The sequence below is a fragment of the Ornithorhynchus anatinus genome, chromosome 1, assembly GCF_004115215.2.
Source record: "Ornithorhynchus anatinus isolate Pmale09 chromosome 1, mOrnAna1.pri.v4, whole genome shotgun sequence".
NCBI lineage: Eukaryota > Metazoa > Chordata > Mammalia > Monotremata > Ornithorhynchidae > Ornithorhynchus > Ornithorhynchus anatinus.
Genome location: NC_041728.1, coordinates 182,299,286 through 182,316,230, shown reverse-complemented (window position 1 = coordinate 182,316,230; position 16,945 = coordinate 182,299,286). Strand labels below are relative to the sequence as shown.

The following is a 16,945-nucleotide window of genomic DNA, read 5'->3' as shown; positions in this document are numbered from 1 at the left end:
CGGGGTCGGGGGGGAGAGGCAGGAGGAGGAGGGGGCCGGGCCGGGCGGCAGTCCGTTGCCGGGGGACCCCACCGGTGACCCGACTCACATCAGCGCCTAGAACAGCGTTTGGCACCCGGTCGGCGCTTACCCGGACATCATCATCACCATCAGGCCCAGGTCAGGCAGTTTGGCACATTTATAAAAGATGTAAAACACGGAGGAGAGAAGAAGCATGAGGCGTCTCACGGGGGAGTGGCCGGCCGACGCCGGACATGCACACGGACCCCACCGTCACACGTGCACACCCACGCACGCGCGCACACACACACACACACACACACACACACACGAGCCCACCCTCCCCGCCCCAGCTCGGCACCCCCCCTCCCGTCCCCGCCCCCCCCCCCCAGGAAGGGGCACGGTCGGTGGTCCCCTCCCAACCCAGACAAACGAAGCCCCCGGGCACAAGCTAGTGATGGTCACAGACCCCCTGCCCTCCTCCCACCGTCTCGGCGGGGTCAGGAGGTCAAGGGAGGAGAGGGCGAGAGTCCTCCTCCCCCCAGACTCAGGCGGGCAGGGCAGGGGCGCGAGGGCCAGAAATGAGGCGGGGAGGGGGCCGCTCCCAGAGAAGGGGGGAGCGGGAGGACCGGCGCGCCAGTCCGACCGGTCCCGTGAGGAGCCCCCAGACTGGGGGTCGGCCCCGCCGCGGCCGTCCGGGCCTAGATCCGGGTCCGGTCCGGTACCGGGGAGGGGGCGTCTAGACGCGGACCGGGGGTCCCGCGGCGGCGGCGGCGGCGGTCAGCGGCACGGTGGACCCGCACTCGTAGTCCAAGTCTGTGGGAGGAGCGGCCACGAAGCTGCTCAGGGAAGACCCCGTCTGACGGTCCCGGAAGCTCTGGATGTAACTCTGCGGTAGAGGGACGAGGGTCTCAGGATGGAGGGTGGCCCCCCCCACCCCGCCCCATCGCCCCCTGATAATAATGACGAGAATGGTACTTCTTAAGCCCTTACTACGCGCCCGGCCTTGTACTGAGCGCTGGGGTAGATCCAAGTTAATCAGGTTGGACCCAGTCCCCGTTCCCCGTGGGGCTCCCGGTCTTCATCCCCATTTTCCAGATGAGGTCACTGAGGCCCAGAGGAGTGAAGGGATTTGTCCAAGGTCACTCGGCAGACACGCGGCAGAGCCGGGATTGGAATCCAGGTCCTTCTGACACCCAGGCCCGGGCTCTAGCCACGAAGCCGCGCCCTCCCAGCTCCCTCGGACACGGGACTCGGGTCAGAGGGTCTCCCCCGCCCCGCCGCCCCCCTCCCAGCTTTCCCCGGTTTGGGTCTCAAAAGCCCGTGGACACAGACCCGACCCCCCCCCCCCCGACATCCCAGGGTCCCCAGACGCGCGGTCCCGGAGGACGCTGGATTCTGAGACCTCCCCCCCCCCCCGCCGCGGGGCTCCCAAACCCGCCATAGTACAGTGTTCTGAAATGAGAATAATGTTGGTATCTGTGAAGCGCTTACGATGTGCGGGGCACCGTTCTAAGCCCTGGGGGAGATACAGGGTCATCAGGTGGTCCCACGTGAGGCTCCCGGTCTTCATCCCCATTTGACAGATGAGGGAGCTGAGGCCCAGAGAAGTGAAGTGCCTCGCCTACAGTCACCCAGCTGACAAGGGGCAGAGCCGGGATTCGAAGCCGTGACCTCTGACTCTCAAGCCCGGGCTCTTTCCACTGAGCCGCGCTGCTTCTCTAAGCGCTCAATAAATACCACTGAATGAATGAATCAATCCTTGGGGTCCCAAGAGTGTGGATGGGGTGGCGCCCTGCCCTTCAACATCCCAAGGCCCCCAGACCCACAATCCCGGAGGATGCCGGATTTTGAGACCCGACCGACTCCTCTGGGGTCTTCCAACCCCCACCAGAGACCCCTCTGTCCCCCAGCCCCCAGATCGGGGACGGGGAGACGTCCCACAAGTCAACATCCAAGGCCCCCAGAAGCCTCGATCCAAGAGGACGCTGGATTCTGAGACCGCCCCCCCAACGCCGGGGATCCCACCGTGCCCCGGACCCCCCAAGACTGTGGAGGTGTCCGGCGGAGGCGGGCCGACCGACTCACTGGAGAGAGCACGTCCCCGTTGAAGCGCTTGACGGGCACGGGACGGCGGCGGTAGGCGGGGTCCGGGGGTCCGAGGGTCCGGGGGTCCTGGCCGCGGGGTGGGCGGGAGGGAGGCCGGGGGGGCCGCGTCCGCCGCCGCCGGACCTTCCGTTCCTCTCGCTGCCGGATCCGCATCAGCTGCACCCGCCTCTGCTGCCGCCTGATGACCACTGCCGGGACAAGGCCCGCCGCTCAGACCACCCGGGACCCGCACCCTCACCGCCCCCCGCCCCCGGCCCCCGGTGCCCCCCACTCACACTTCCAACCTATTCTCCTCCACCTTCCACCTCCCCCATTTCCAGATCCCGCCCGATTCCCTCCCCTCAGGCCCCTTTCCCCTGGAAGCGATAATCGTCCCGGTATCTGTTAAGCGCTTTCTATCCGCCGCCGGCTACTGTACTAGGCGCTGGGGCGGATGCGGGCAAATCAGATAGGACCCAGTCCCTGTCCCCCGTGGGGCTCACGGTCTCCATCCCCCTTTTCCAGATGAGGTCACTGAGGCCCAGAGAAGTGAAATCACTTGCCCAAGGTCACGCAGCAGACAAGGGGTGGAGCCGGGATTAGGACCTATGACCTTCTGACTCCCAGGCCCGGGCTCTAGCCTGTCTCTCTCTCCCCCACCGTCTCTCTCTGCCTCTCTGTCTCTGTCACTACCTGCTTCTCTGTCTCTGTCTCTACTTCTCTGTCTCTCCCACTCTGCCTGTCTCTGTCACTAGTGGCCGGTCTCTGCTTCTCCATCTCTCTCTCTCTAAGCAGCGAGGCTCAGTGGAAAGAGCGCGGGCCGGGGAGTCAGACGACGCGCTCCCTCATCCCGGCTCCGCCACTCGTCTGCCGTGCGACCCTGGGCGGGTCACTTGACTTCTCCGGGCCTCAGTTCCCTCACCCGCAAAACGGGGACGAAATCGCCGGTATTTGTTAAGCGCTTACTATGCGCGGGGCACCGTTCTAAGCGCTGGGGGAGATACAGGGTCATCGGGTTGCCCCACGGGAGGCTCCCGGCCTTCATCCCCCTGTTCCAGATGAGGCCAGAGAAGTGACTGGCCCACAGTCACCCAGCTGACAAGAGGCAGAGCCGGGATTCAGACCGGGCTCTCTCCACCGAGCCACGCTGCTTCCCAAGCACGGATGAAGACCGGAGCCCCACGCGGGACAAGCCGATTTACCTTGCGGCTACCCCAGCGCTTAGAACGGTGCTTGACGCACGGCAGGCGCTAAACAAACGCCGTTATTTTATCATTAGTATTATTATTACCGTGTCCCTCGGTGACTATCTGCATCTCCGTCTCTTTCCCTCCCTCTGCCTTTCTCCGCCTCTCGGTCCCTCCGTGACTCTCTCTCCCCCGCCACCCCCGTGGTGTCCGTCCCCCCCCCCCCCAACGCCCCCCGCGCCCCCCGGACCCCGCGGGCCGCCAGGCCCGGATCCTCCGCCGTCCCGGGGCCAGGGCCCAGCCCCGCGTCCCTCCCCCGAGTCCGGCCGCGCCTCCCCTCACCGTCGGTGTGGGAGTATCCGTCGCCGGTGACCCTCCACTGGACCAGGACGCCCATGAGGCTGAGCAGGGGCCAGGAGGCCAGCAGGGCCCAGCTCCGCCAGCAGAGCGGGGGTCCGGGGGGCGCCGCCCTCAGCCTCTCGGCCGCGTAGCGGCCCAGCAGCAGCAGCTCGGCGAAGTAGTCGACGGCGGCGGCCACCAGCGCGGCCCCGGCCACGGCGGTGGCCAGGGTGGTCAGCGGGCGCGGCCAGCGCAGGGCCAGCAGGGCGCAGAGCAGGCCGGCGCCGAGCAGCAGGCCCAGGGGCGTCCAGACGGAGGCCGGCTGGTAGAAGGGGCCCGAGCCCAGCAGCGCGGCCGTGGCCAGCAGGAGCCCCAGCAGCAGGCCCAGGAGGAAGAGGCCCACGCTGCGGACCAGCATGGTGACCAGCCCGCACAGCAGGCCGACGCCCAGGGCGATGCCCGCGCTGGCCGCCCCGCTCAGCTGCGTCTCCAGCACCCGCTCCCGGTAGCACAGGAGGAAGATGACCACGGAGCCGAAGAGGAGTCCCGTCAGGAACAGCACCGCCTTGAAGCACCGGTAGCCTGCGGGCCAAGAAGCGTTGACAAGGGTCAGAGGCACCGTGGACGCCGGGGGGGACGGCGGGCAGAGACGTGGGGGTGGGAGGAAGAAGGGGGCGGGGGCGACCGCCGCCCGTTTCCCGGTCCGGACGTCCGTCTCCCCCCCCTCTAGACGGCGATCGCCGGCGAGGGCGCGGACGGTCTCTCTCCGTCGCCGAGCTGGGCCTTCCGAGCGTTTGGTCCGGTGCTCCGCACGCCGTGAGCGCTCCGGAGATAAACCACCGAATGGACGGGGGAGCCGGGCCTCGAGAGGATGGCGGGCCTTGGGGGTCGAGGAAGAAGCTCGGCCGAATGGGGACCCCGGAAGGAGGACTCGGAGAGTCATCGTGGTTCTAGGGGTCCCCTGGAGGGCGGGGGTTGGGGGAGGGGGGCGGGGCTCCCCTTGGGGGTGAGGCTCAAGCAGCGCGGCTCAGAGGAAAGAGCCCGGGCTTGGGAGTCAGAGGTCACGGGTTCGAATGCCGGCTCCGCCGCTTGCCGGCTGGGTGACTTCGGACAAGTCACTTCACTTCTCTGGGCCTCAGTGACCTCAACTGTAAAATGGGGATTAAAACTGTGAGCCCCACGCGGGGCAACCTGATCGCCTCGGAGTGCTTTGCACACAGTAAGCGCTTAACCAATACCACCATTTGGCAGCTGTGTGACTGCGGGCAAGTCACTTCACTTCTCGGTGCCTCAGTGACCTCATCTGGAAAATGGGGATGAAGTCTGTGAGCCTCACGGGGGACCACCTGATGACCCTACATCTCCCCCAGCGCTTACAACAGCGCTCTGCACGTAGTAAGCGCTTAACCAATACCAACATTATTATTACCGGACAATGATGCTCCCCCCCTTCGGAGCCTTATCGAAGGCCCCCCTCCTCCCGGAGGCCTTCCCCGACCGCGCCCTCCTCTCCTCTCCTCCCGCTCCCTTCCGCGTCGCTCCGCCTCGCTCCCTCTCTTCGTCCCCCTCCCAGTCCCACGGCACTTCTGTCCTCATCCCTCATTTACTTCTTTCTATTCATATCATCTGCCTCCCCCTCTAGACTGTCGGCTCGGCCCAGCGCTCAGACCAGCGCTTGGCACCTAGCGATCGCTTCACAAATATCAGTGTTATTATTACGTGGGCAGGGAATGGGGCTGTTACCCTGTTGCTTGTCTCCTCCTGAGCGCTTAGTCCGGGGTCCTGCACATGGCAAGGGCTCAATAAAGACCACTGACTTTATCAGAAACGATGTCTGCCTCTCCCCGCACTCCACCCCCACACTGTGAGCTCGTTGCGGGCAGGGATCGTCTCGCTTTATGGCCGCAGAGAAGCAGCGGGGCTCAGTGGGTAGAGCCCGGGCTCGGGAGTCAGGGGTCGTGGGTTCTAATCCCGGCTCGGCCTCCTGTCTGCTGTGTGACCTCGGGCGAGTCACTTCACTTCTCTGGGCCTCAGTTTCCCCTCCTCTGGAAAATGGGGCTGAAGACTGGGAGCCCCACGTGGGACAACCCGATGACCCCGAATCTCCCCCAGCGCCTACAACAGTGCTCGGCACATAGTAAGCGTTTAACAAATACCATCGTCAGCATTATTATTATTCTCTGGGCCTCAGTTCGCTCATCTGTAAAATGGGGATGAAGTCTGTGGACCCCACATGGGACAACCCGATCACCTTCTGTCTTCTCCAGCGCTTAGAACAGTGCTTGGCACATAGCAAGCGCTTAACAAATACCATCATTATGATTTCCAAGCATTGAGTCCCGTGCTCTGCCCACAGGAAGTGCTCGATAAAGATGAGGGACTGGATGGATGGAGGGATGGATGGAGGGATGGAGAGATGAATGGATGGAGAGATGGATGGATGGATGGAGAGATGGGGGGGGGGATGCATTGAGAAGCAGCGTGGCTCAGTGGAAAGAGCCCGGGCTTGGGAGTCAGAGGTCATGGGTCCGAATCCCGGCTCCGCCACTTGTCAGCTGGGTGACTGTGGGCGAGTCACTTCACTTCTCTGGGCCTCCGTGACCTCATCTGGAAAATGGGGATGAAGACTGGGAGCCCCACGTGGGACAACTTGATTATCCTGCATCTACCCTAGTGCTTAGAACAGTGCTCTCCACATAGTAAGCGCTTAACAAATACCAACGTTATTATGGATGGATGGATGGATGGATGGATGGATGGATGGATGGATGGAGAGATGGAGGGAGGGATGGAGGGACAGATGGAGAGATGGATGGAAGGGAGGGATGGAGGGATGGATGGATGGAGAGGTGGAGGGAGGGAGGGAGGGAGGGATGGATGGAGAGATGAATGGATGGATGGAGAGATGGATGGAGGGAGAGCTGAACGGACAGAGAGATGGATGGATGGACGGGTGGAGGGATAGATGGAGAGATGAATGGATGGAAAGATGGATAGATGGAGAGGGGGCTGGCTGGCCGGAGGGAGGGATGGATGGATGGATGCAGGGATGGAGGGAGAGCTGAATGGATGGAGAGATGGATGGATGGGCGGGTGGAGAGCCGGACGGAGGGAGGGAGGGAGGGACGAAAGGGTCGGGGGCGTCGAGGGGCGAGGGTGCGGGCATTCCCCGGCCCGGAAATCCTCACCGAAGAAGCAGTAGACGACGCCGAAGAGGCAGCAGACGATGCAAACGAGCGAGGGCAGCACCTGGTACCTCCTCTCCGGGAGCCGGTCGCAAGGGGGTCCCCAGGAAGGGGCGTCCGGCTCGGGGGGCAGCAGCGGGGACCTCAGCGTCTCCACCGGGCCCGGAGCGGGGGGGCCCGGCCCGGGGGGGCCCGGCAGGGGGCCCGGCATGGCGCCGGGGGCCGGGAACGGACCGCCAGCTCACCCGCCCGGGGGGGGGAAGGAAGGAAGGAAGGAAGGAAGCAAGGAAGGAAGCAAGGAAGCAAGCAAGCAAGGAAGAAAGGAAGCAAGCAAGCAAGGAAGCAAGGAAGCAAGCAAGCAAGGAAGAAAGGAAGAAAGGCCTGGGGGGGCGGGAGGGGGGCCGGGACCCCGCCTCTGGCGGCGCTTCTACGGTCCTCTCCCCAGCGTTTAGGCCAGTGTTGTGCACGGGGCCAGCGCTCGGCCGGACCGATTGCTGGACAGCTCCGGCCGCCGGCCCGTGACGTCACCCCCCCCCGCCCCCGGAGAGGGGGAGACCGAGGGAGGGGGCGGGGCGCGGGTGACGTCACCCCCGACGCCCGAGAGAGGACACGGAGGAGGGGGCGGGGCTCGGGTGACGTCACTCAACGTCCCTCAGAGAGGGGGAGACCGAGGGAGGGGGCGGGGCTCGGGGACGTCACCCAACGCCCCCTCAGAGCGACCACAGGGAGGGGGCGGGGCTGTGTGACGTCACCCCCAACGCCCGAGAGAGGACACGGAGAAGGGGCGGGGCTTGTGCGACGTCACTCAACGTCCCTCAGAGGGGGGAGACCGACGGAGGGGGCGGGGCTTGTGTGACGTCACCCCAACGCCCCTCAGAGAAGATACGGAGAAGGGGGCGGGGCTTGTGGGATGTCACTCAACGTCCCTCAGAGAGGGGGAGACCGACGGAGGGGGCGGGGCTTGTGTGACGTCACCCCAACGCCCCTCAGAGAAGATACGGAGAAGGGGGCGGGGCTTGTGGGATGTCACTCAACGTCCCTCAGAGAGGGGGAGACCGACGGAGGGGGCGGGGCTTGTGTGACGTCACCCCAGCACCCCCCTCACCAGAGCGGAAGGGGCGGGGCTTCCCCGTCGTCACCCCGAACGCCCCCAAAGAGAGGAGGCCCAGGGAGGGGGCGGGGATTCTATGACGTCACCCCCAGCGCCCCCACAGAGCGGAAGGGGGCGGGGCCCGCAACGCCGAGACAGACACAGAGAGAAAATAAGTCATTCAAACCTTATTTATGGAGCGCTTGCTCTGTGCAGGGCGCTGCACTAAGCGCTGGGAATGGACAAATCGGCAACAGAGAGAGACCAGCCCTGCCCCTTGACGGGCTTAATAAAAATAATGTTGGTATTTGTGAAGCGTTTACTACGTGCCGAGCACCGTTCTAAGCGCTGGGGGAGACACAAGGGAATCAGGTCGTCCCCCGTGGGGCTCCCAGTCTTCATCCCCATTTGACAGAGGAGGGAACTGAGGCCCAGAGAAGGGAAGCGACTCGCCCACAGTCACCCAGCTGACGAGTGGCAGAGGCGGGATTCGAACCCATGACCTCTGCCAAACTGATTCTCTTCCCCGCTTCAAAACCCTACTTAAATCTCACCTCCTCCGAGAGGCCTTCCCAGACCGAGCTCCTCTTCCCCCTCTACTCCCTCTGCCATCCCCCCTTCACCTCTCCGCAGCTAAAGCCTCATTTTCCCCTTTTCCCTCTGCTCCTCCACCTCTCCCTTCCCATCCCCACAGCACTGTACTCGTCCGCTCAACTGTATATATTTTCGTTACCCTATTTATTTTGTTAATGAATTGTACATCGCCTCGATTCTATTTAGTTGCCATTGTTTTTACGAGATGTTCTTCCCCTCGACGCTGTTTAGTGCCATCGTTCTCGTCTGTCCGTCTCCCCCGATGAGACCGTAAGCCCGTCAAACGGCAGGGACCGTCTCTATCTGTTGCCGACTTGTTCATCCCAAGCGCTTAGTACAGTGCTCCGCACATAGTAAGCGCTCAATAAATACTATTGAATGAATGAATGAATGAATGAATGAATGAATGAATGACTCCCAAGCCCAGCCTCTTTCCACTGAGCCACGCTGCTTCTGTGTGTGTGAGAGACAGAGAGAGACAGAGAGAGAGAGAGAGAGAGAAAGGGGGCGGAGCTTGTGTGGAGGGCGTGAGTGACGTCACACAAGCCCCCCCCAGTCTCTGATGTCACCCTGAACCCCGAGAGAGAGAGAGAGAGGAATTATAATAAAATTGATGGTACTGAGCCCTTACTATGTTACTATTACTAGTATTATCATCATGGTATTTGTTAAGCGCTTACTACGTTACTTGTATTATTATTATCATGGTATCTCTTAAGCGCTTACTATGTGCCAAGCCCTGTTCTAAGCGTTGGGGGAGATCCGGGGTCATCAGGTTGTCCCACGGGAGGCTCCCGGTCTTCAATCCCCATTTTCCAGAGGAGGTCACTGAGGCCCGGAGAAGGGAAGTGACTCGCCCAAGGCCACACCGCAGACAAGTGTTGGAGGCGGCTCACGTCCTCCGACTCCCAAGCCCCGGCTCTTAACATTCATTCAGTCGTATTTATTGAGCGCTCACTGTGTGCAGAGCACTGGACTAAGCGCTTGGAAAGTTCAATTCAGCAAGAAAGAGGGACGGTCCCTGCTCACAACGGGCTCGCAGTCGGGAGGATGGGGGGTGGGGGAAACAGACAGCAAAATGTCACAAAATACCAGCAAATACCGCTTACTACAGTGCTTGGCGCATAGTAAGAGCTTAATGGATACCACAGTCATCATCATCAACCCCGGCACTTAACACAGTGTCTGACACCTCGTAAATGTGCAGCGGGGTTCAGGGGAAAGAGCCCGGGTTTGGGAGCCAGAGGTCATGGGTTCGAATCCCGGCTCCGCCACTTGTCAGCTGGGTGACTGCGGGCGAGTCACTTCACTTCTCTGGGCCTCAGTTCCCTCATCTGGAAAGTGGGGATGAAGACTGGGAGCCCCACGGGGGACCACCTGATTCCCCTGGGTCTCCCCCAGCGCTTAGAACGGTGCTCTGCACATAGGAAGCGCTTAACAAATGCCAACATTATTATTATTATTATTATTATTATTATTATTATTATTATCCCGGCTCTGCCACTTAGCTGGGGGACTGTGGGCAAGTCACTTCTCTGGGCCTCAGTGACCTCATCCGTAAAATGGGGATTAACTGTGAGCCCCACGGGGGACAACCTGATGACCCTGTGTCTCCCCCGGCGCTTAGAACGGTGCTCTGCACAGAGTAAGTGCTTAACAAATACCAATATCATTATTATTATTATTATGAAATAAGGCACGTGGCCTCGGGCGAAGGGGACGGGGGGGGGTCCCCTGGGCGTCACCCGGAAGGCCCCCGCGGGGGGGGGGAGAAAAAGAGAGCGAGAAGGAGGGGACGGGGCTCCCTCTGACGTCACCGGCAGCGCCCCCTGGCGTCTCTGACGTCCCTCCGAGGGAGGAGCACTTCCGGCGGCCCCGGACCCGCCCCTCTACCGCGGCCCCTCCCCCCGCCCCCGCCCCGCGGCGTCCGGGTGGCACAGCGCCCCCTGCCGGAACCCGCCCGGCCCTGCCCCCTGCCGGCCCCACAGCGCCCCCTGCCGGAACCCGCGCGGCTCTGCCCCCTGCCGGCCCCCCGCGGCCCCACAGCGCCCCCTTCCGGAGCCCGTCCGGCCCTGCCTCCTGCCGGCTCCCGTGGCCGTCCCACAGCGCCCCCTGCCGGAGTCCTGCCGGCCCCGCCCCCTGCCGGCCCCACCGCGCCCCCTGCCGGAGCTCGGCCGGCTCTGCCCCCTGCCGGCTCCCCGCGGCCCCACAGCGCCCCCTGCCGGAGTCCTGCCGGCCCCGCCCCCTGCCGGCCCCACCGCGCCCCCTGCCGGAGCTCGGCCGGCTCTGCCCCCTGCCGGCCCCCCGCGGCCCCACAGCGCCCCCTGCCGGAGTCCTGCCGGCCCCGCCCCCTGCCGGCCCCACCGCGCCCCCTGCCGGAGCTCGGCCGCTCTGCCCCCTGCCGGCTCCCCGCGGCCCCACAGCGCCCCCTGCCGGGCTCCGCCGCCCCCCCCCCCCCCCCGTGTCTGGTCCCGGTGCCGGTGCCGTTGCGGGGTCCGGTGGGTGTCCCGGGGTCATGCGGGCGAGGCCGGCGCTGCGGTCGGCGCTGCGGTCGGCGGGGCCGGTGGCCCTGGGACTTTCCCTGGGCTTCACCCTCAGCCTGCTCAGCCTCAGCTGGGTGGAGGAGCCCTGCGAGCCCGGGACCCCCGGGACCCCCGGGATCCCTCCCCAGCACGAGACCCCCTCCCCAGCCCGGGCCCCCCGGGTTCCCTCCCCAGCAAGGGACCCCCAGGATGCCTCCCCAGCTCGGGATCCCCCAGCCCGGAAGCAGCGTGGCTCAGTGGAAAAAAGAGCCCGGGCTTTGGAGTCAGAGGTCATGGGTTCAAATCCCCACTCGGCCACCTGTCAGCTGGGTGACTTTGGGCCAGTCACTTCACTTCTCGGGGCCTCAGTTCCCTCATCTGTCAAATGGGGATGAAGACTGGGAGCCCCACGTGGGACAACCTGATTCCCTTGGGTCTCCCCCGGCGCTTAGAACGGTGCTCAGCACATAGTAAGCGCTTAACAAATACCGACATTATTATTATCATTATTATCCTCCAGCCCGGGCCCCCCGGGATCCCTCCCCCAGCCCCAACTGCTGCCCTCCGGGACCCGACAGCCCGGCGGGCCCCACGACAGAAGACCCCCCAACCCGCCAGGTACCGGTGTCTCCCTCGGGGCGTCCGTGTCTCTCCGGGTGTCACCCTCCGGGGAGGGGCAGCGGGGCTCGGGCAGGCCGTTGGAGGGCCGGGGGCTCCGGCCCGCCGCCCAGGCCACCTCCATCGTACTGAACGTAATCATCTGTTCAGCCCTTACTGGGTGCCATGTGCCAGGCACTGTGCTAAGCGCCGGGGTGGATGAGGATGCCGATCGCGGTATCGGATAAGTGCTTACTTCGGGCCAGGCACTGTAGTAAGCGCCGGGGTGGATGCGGATGACGACTGTGGTATCTCTTGAGCCCTCACTATGTGCCGGGCGCCGTGCTAAGCGCCGGGCTGGATGAGGATGATGATTCCGGTATCGGATGAGCGCTTACTACGTGCCGGGCACCGTACTAAGCCATGGGCTTGCTGACGAGGGCTGTGGTATTCTCTCTGAAGCGCTTACTATGTGTCAGACACCGTGCTGAGGGCTGGGGTCGATGATGACGATGATGACTGTGGTATCTGTTGAGCGCTTACTACGCACCAGGCACTGTACTAAGCGCTGGGGTGGCCGATCGGGTTGGATGTCACCGGCAGCCCTCCCCTTCTTCTCCGTTCCCCAACTGAACGGGGACGGTTATGGTCTCTGATAAGCACTTACCGTGTGCCGAGCACTGGTTCGGATGATGATGATGATGATTGTGGTATCCGATAAGCGCTTACTATGTGCCAGGCACTGTACTAAGCGCTGGGGTGGATGATGATGATGACTGTGGTGTCGGATAAGCGCTTACTTTGTGCCAGGCACTGTGCTGAGCGCTGGGGTGGATACAAGCCAATCGGGTTGGATGTCACCCCCCCAGTCACCCTCTCCCCCCGCCCCCCTTCCTAAAAGGGGATGCATTGGGGCATCTGTTAAGCGCTTAGTATGTGCCAGACGCGTACTAAGCTAAGCGCTGGGGTCGGACGCGGCCCCCGCCCCCACAAGAGGCTCACGGCCAAGTAGGAGGGAAAACGGGCCTTGGAAAATCCCCATTTTGCAGATGAGGAAATGGGAGGCCCAGAGAAGTGACGTGACTGGCCCCAGGTCACACAGCAGGCAGGCGGCGGAGGCGGAATTAGAACTCGGGCCCGCTGACTCCAGGGCCCGGGTTCTTCCCGCGGGGCCAAACTACTGGTCAGTCAATCAGTCAGTCAGTAGCATTTATTGAGCGCTTACTGTGTGCAGAGCACTGTACTAAGCGGTTGGGAGAGGACAATATAGCAACCCCCGCCCCTCGGAGTTGTCTTTCCAGCCCCCCCCGATGCACCTCCTCCCCCCTGCCCCCACCTCACCCCCTTGAGCGCTTACTATGTGCAGAGCACTGTCAATCACCTGGCCCCAGCGTGACTTAGTGGAAAGGGCCCGGACTTGGCAGTCAGAGGTCGTGGGTTCTAATCCCGACTCCGCCACTCATCTGCCGGGTGACTTTGGGCAAGTCGCTTCGCTTCTCAGTTCCCTCAGCTGGAAAATAGGGATGAAGACTGTGAGCCTCACGTGGGACAACCTGATCACCCTGTATCTACCCCGGCGCTTAGAACAGTGCTCGGGCACAGAGTAAGCACTTAATAAATACCAACATTATTATTATCATTATTATTATTAATGCCAGCTCCGCCACTTGTCAGCTGTGTGATTTGGGGCAAGTCACTTCACTTTTCTGAGGCTCAGTTCCCTCATCTGGAAAATGGGGATGAAGCCTGTGAGCCCCGCGGGGGACAACCCGATGACCTTGTATCTCCCCCAGCGCTTAGGACACAGAGTAAGCGCTTAACAAATACCATCATTATTATTATTATTATTATTATTACTTCATCTCGCTACTCTCCTCCTCCAGCCCGGCCCGGCCCGCACATTCGGCTCCTGTAATGCCAACCCTTTCCCTGGGCCTCCATCTCGTCTATCTCGCCGCTGACCTCTTGCCCCGATCCCGCCTCTGGCCCGGACCGCCCTCCCTCCTCAAGTCCGACAGACGACGACTCTCCCCTCCTTCCAAGCCTTCCTGCAGGCCCCCCTCCTCCCGGAGGCCTTCCCCGACCGCGCCCTCCTCTCCTCTCCTCCCGCTCCCTTCCGCGTCGCCCCGACTCGCTCCCTTTCTTCATCCCCCCTCCCTCAGCCCCTCACGGCTTCTATCCGTATCCCTCAGTTGATTGATTCCTATTCCTGTCCGTCTCCCCTTCTGGTCTGTCCGCTCGCCGTGGGCCCGGAATGTGTCTGATGTTCTATGGTCCTCTCCCAAGCGCTTAGTCCAGTGCTCTGCACACAGTTAGCGCTCAAAAAATACGACTGACAGTGAATGGAATGCACGAGAGAATAATCTAGGAGTGTAATAATGATAACTGTGGTATTTGTTAAGCGCTTACTCCGTGCCAAGCACCGTTCTAGGTGTCGGGGGAGATACGGGGTTCATCAGGTTGTCCCCCGTGGGGCTCCCAGGCTTCATCCCCATTTTCCAGAGGAGGTCACCGAGGCCCAGAGAAGTGAAGTGCCCAGAGTCACCCCGCTGACAAAGTGGCGGAGGCGGGATTAGAACCCACGACCTCTGACTCCCGAGCCCGCGCTCTGGCCACCGAGCCCCGCTGCTTCTCTAAAAGGGGGGGGGGCGCCCCCGGGGACCCCTGCCCCTTCCCCTGAGAGTTGGCTTTCCTGGCCCCGACGGCCGGCCTCCCCTGCCGCCCCCCTCCAGGACCCGCTGCGTCAGCACGGAGCTGGGCACGCGGCAGCGGCCGCCGGTGGCCGTGCTGACCTCCCCGTCCGCCCTGCCGTCCCTGGGCCCCGGCCCGCCCGGCCGGACGCCTCGGCCCGGCCGCCGTCGACCGCCTCTACCTGGGCCGGCCCCGGGCCTTCGCCGGAGAGGAGGGGGACGGGGCCGAGGCCGCCGGGCGCTACTGCCGAGGGGGCGCGGGGACCCTGCTGTCCGGAGCCCTCCTTCGCCGGCTGCAGCCGCACCTGCGGGGCTGTCGCGACCGCATCGTGGACGCCGGGCCCTGGCCGTCACCGGGGCCGGCTGCGTCGGAAGCCACGGGGTACGGGGGCCGGGGCCTTGGCCGTCCTCACGCCTCCCGACCCCTGACCCCAGGGGACGCGCTAGGGTCCTGGGAGCTGGGAGTCTCCGCCCGGGAGCCAGAGCGGGGGGAGCGGGCTGAGGGTGGGGATCTCGGGGGGTCTCACAGCTCCTGCCCTCCTACCCCAAGTGGGTGCGCTATGGTTCCCTGGAGCCGGGGGTTGACCCGGAGACAGAGGAGGCCGAGGGTAGGGCGGGGGGTCCCAGGTGTCCCGGCTCCCGCTCTCTGCCCCCGGGGAGGTGTGCTATGACTCCCTGGAGCTGAGGACGCTCCCCCCCCCCCACCCCGGCCCAGCCCCGGGAAGCCGGAGCCAGAGGAGAAGGGAGGGATCGGGAGAGAGGTGATGGTCCCGGGGCGGGGGTCTCACGGGTCCTCCCTCCCGCCCCCAGGGGGTGCGCTACGACTCCCTGGAGCTGGGGGTCCCCGGGGAGCCGGAGCTGGAGGAGGGGGACCCCCGCTTGGAGAGCGCGCTGACCGCCCACCCCGTGCGAGACCCCGTGCAGATGTACCGGCTCCACCGGGCCTTCGCCCGCGCCGAGCTGGGCCGCACCTACCGGGAGATCCGGGACTTACAGGTGAGGAGAGGGGACGGGGTGGGGGGGCCGGGGGGCCGGATCCCCGGGGAGCGACCGACCTGTCCCCCCGGCCCCCCACACCTTCTTTCCCCTCCGCCCCCCCCGCAGCGGGAGATAGAGAACATCGGCGCCCTGGCAGCGGAGCAGGCCTCGTCCTGGCCCGTGGGCTTCCCGGCCCCCTCGCGCCCGGCCTCCCGCTTCGACGTCCTGCCTGGGACTACTTCACCGAGCGGCACGTGTTCTCCTGCGCCGACGGCGCCCCTCGCTGCCCGCTGCGGGGGGCGGACCGGGCCGCCGTGCTGGCCGCCGCCCGGGAAGAGCTGGCCCGCCCCGGCCCCGCCTGCTCAACGGCTACCGGCGCTTCGACCCGGCCCGCGGCATGGACAACACGCTGGACCTGCTGCTGGAGGCCCCGACCCCGCGGGGCGGCCGCCGGCCCCCGGCCCGACGCGTGCGGCTGCTGCGTCCGCTGGGCCGCGTGGAGCTCCTGCCGGCCCCCCGGCCCCAGCGGGCCGCGCCCCTCTCCGTGCTGCCGCCCGGCCGAGCTCCACCCGGCCCCGGCCTTCCTGGAGGCCTTCGCGGCCGCGGCCGCGTCGGAGCCGGGCCTCGGGCCCGGGGCCTCCCTGACCCTCCTGCTCCTCTACCCATCGGCCCGGGGCGGCGAGGACGTCTTCGCCCCGGTCGAGGCCCGGGCGGCCGAGCTGGAGGGCCGCCTCCCGGGGGTGCGCGTCCCCCGGATGGGCCTGCGCGAGGCCTCCCCGGCCCCGTTGCTCCCGCTGGACCCGCCGTCCCGGGAGCGCCCGCCGGACACGCTCTTCCTGCTGGCCGGCCCCGCCACGGCCCTGAGCCCCGACTTCCTGCGGCGCTGCCGGCTGCACGCCGTCCCGGGCGGCCAGGCCTTCTTCCCCGTCCACTTCCGGGCCTTCCAGCCGGCCGTGGCTCCCCCCTTGGGGCCGCCCGGGGCGCCCCCGGAGCTGAGCCCGACGGCGGGCCGCGTCGACCGGGAGGCGGCCGGCGAGGCCCGCTTCTACAACTCCGACTACGCGGCCGCCCGGGGCCGGCTGGCGGCCGATCCCGGGGAGGGGGAGCCGCTGGACGGCTGGACCGGCTGGACCTCGACGAGCTCTTCCTGCGCTTCTCGGGGCCGCACGTGCTGCGGGCCGCCGAGCCCGCCCTGCGCCAGCCGTACCGGCCCACCGACGGCTACCGCCGCTGCCGTCGGGGAGCCCTCCGGGGCCTCGGCTCCCGCCCGCAGCTGGCCGCGCTGCTGTTCGAGGGGGAGCGCCGAGGCGGCGCCTGAGCGGCGGACGGAAGGATGGACGGACGCGGCTCTGCCCCCGGCCCCGGGAGGACAAGGCCGGACCCGGGCCGGTCCGCGCCTCAAGGCCCGCGCTCCCTCTCTTCCTCCGCGACCCCCGGCCCGGGAAGTCGGGGCCGGGCCGCTTGGGAGAAAGGCCGGGGTGACCCCCGCCGGCCTCCTGGGGGGGGGGCTTCCCCTCCCCCCCAGGGCGGGCCCCTATTTGAGCATCATCGACGCCGGCTCCCCCACCCTCCAGCCTGCGGGACGGCCGGGGTGGGTCAGAGGAGTTGCAGGGTTTTCCCCAGAGCCGCATTGTGGGGCTGGGGGGACGGTGGGGGGTCGGGTGGAAAGACGGCC

At 65.4% G+C, this 16,945-nt stretch overlaps 2 protein-coding genes across 2 annotated transcripts; one reads left to right on the top strand and one right to left on the bottom strand.

The window, feature by feature from the left end:
- Positions 1–393: 393 nt before the first annotated feature.
- TMEM198 (transmembrane protein 198) lies at positions 394–7,102 on the bottom strand. The gene is made up of 4 exons (XM_029068964.1): positions 6,803–7,102; positions 3,618–4,196; positions 2,089–2,297; positions 394–889 (listed from the first exon to the last, which is right to left on the bottom strand). Exons 1-4 carry the CDS (start codon positions 7,008–7,010, stop codon positions 740–742), a joined length of 1,146 nt encoding a protein of 381 aa, XP_028924797.1. The 5' UTR covers positions 7,011–7,102; the 3' UTR covers positions 394–739.
- Positions 7,103–10,998: 3,896 nt separating this feature from the next.
- On the top strand, positions 10,999–16,588 carry CHPF (chondroitin polymerizing factor). Its single transcript, XM_029063198.1, is given in 10 exon segments — positions 10,999–11,153; positions 14,335–14,420; positions 14,503–14,637; positions 14,640–14,674; positions 15,103–15,288; positions 15,397–15,496; positions 15,499–15,615; positions 15,618–15,825; positions 15,827–16,385; positions 16,388–16,588. Coding segments are annotated over 10 exon segments (1,782 nt in total).
- Positions 16,589–16,945: the final 357 nt, after the last annotated feature.

What these genes read in the sequence shown, in the direction of transcription:
- TMEM198 (XM_029068964.1), bottom strand. Translation starts at nt 7,010, where the DNA reads ATGCCGGGCCCCCTGCCGGGCCCCCCCGGGCCGGGCCCCCCCGCTCCG. An exon ending in CGTCGTCTACTGCTTCTTCG is followed by an intron (nt 4,197 to 6,802) that starts GTGAGGATTTCC and finishes CTTGGCCCGCAG; the next exon opens with GCTACCGGTGCTTCAAGGCG. An exon ending in CGGATACTCCCACACCGACG is followed by an intron (nt 2,298 to 3,617) that starts GTGAGGGGAGGC and finishes TTGTCCCGGCAG; the next exon opens with TGGTCATCAGGCGGCAGCAG.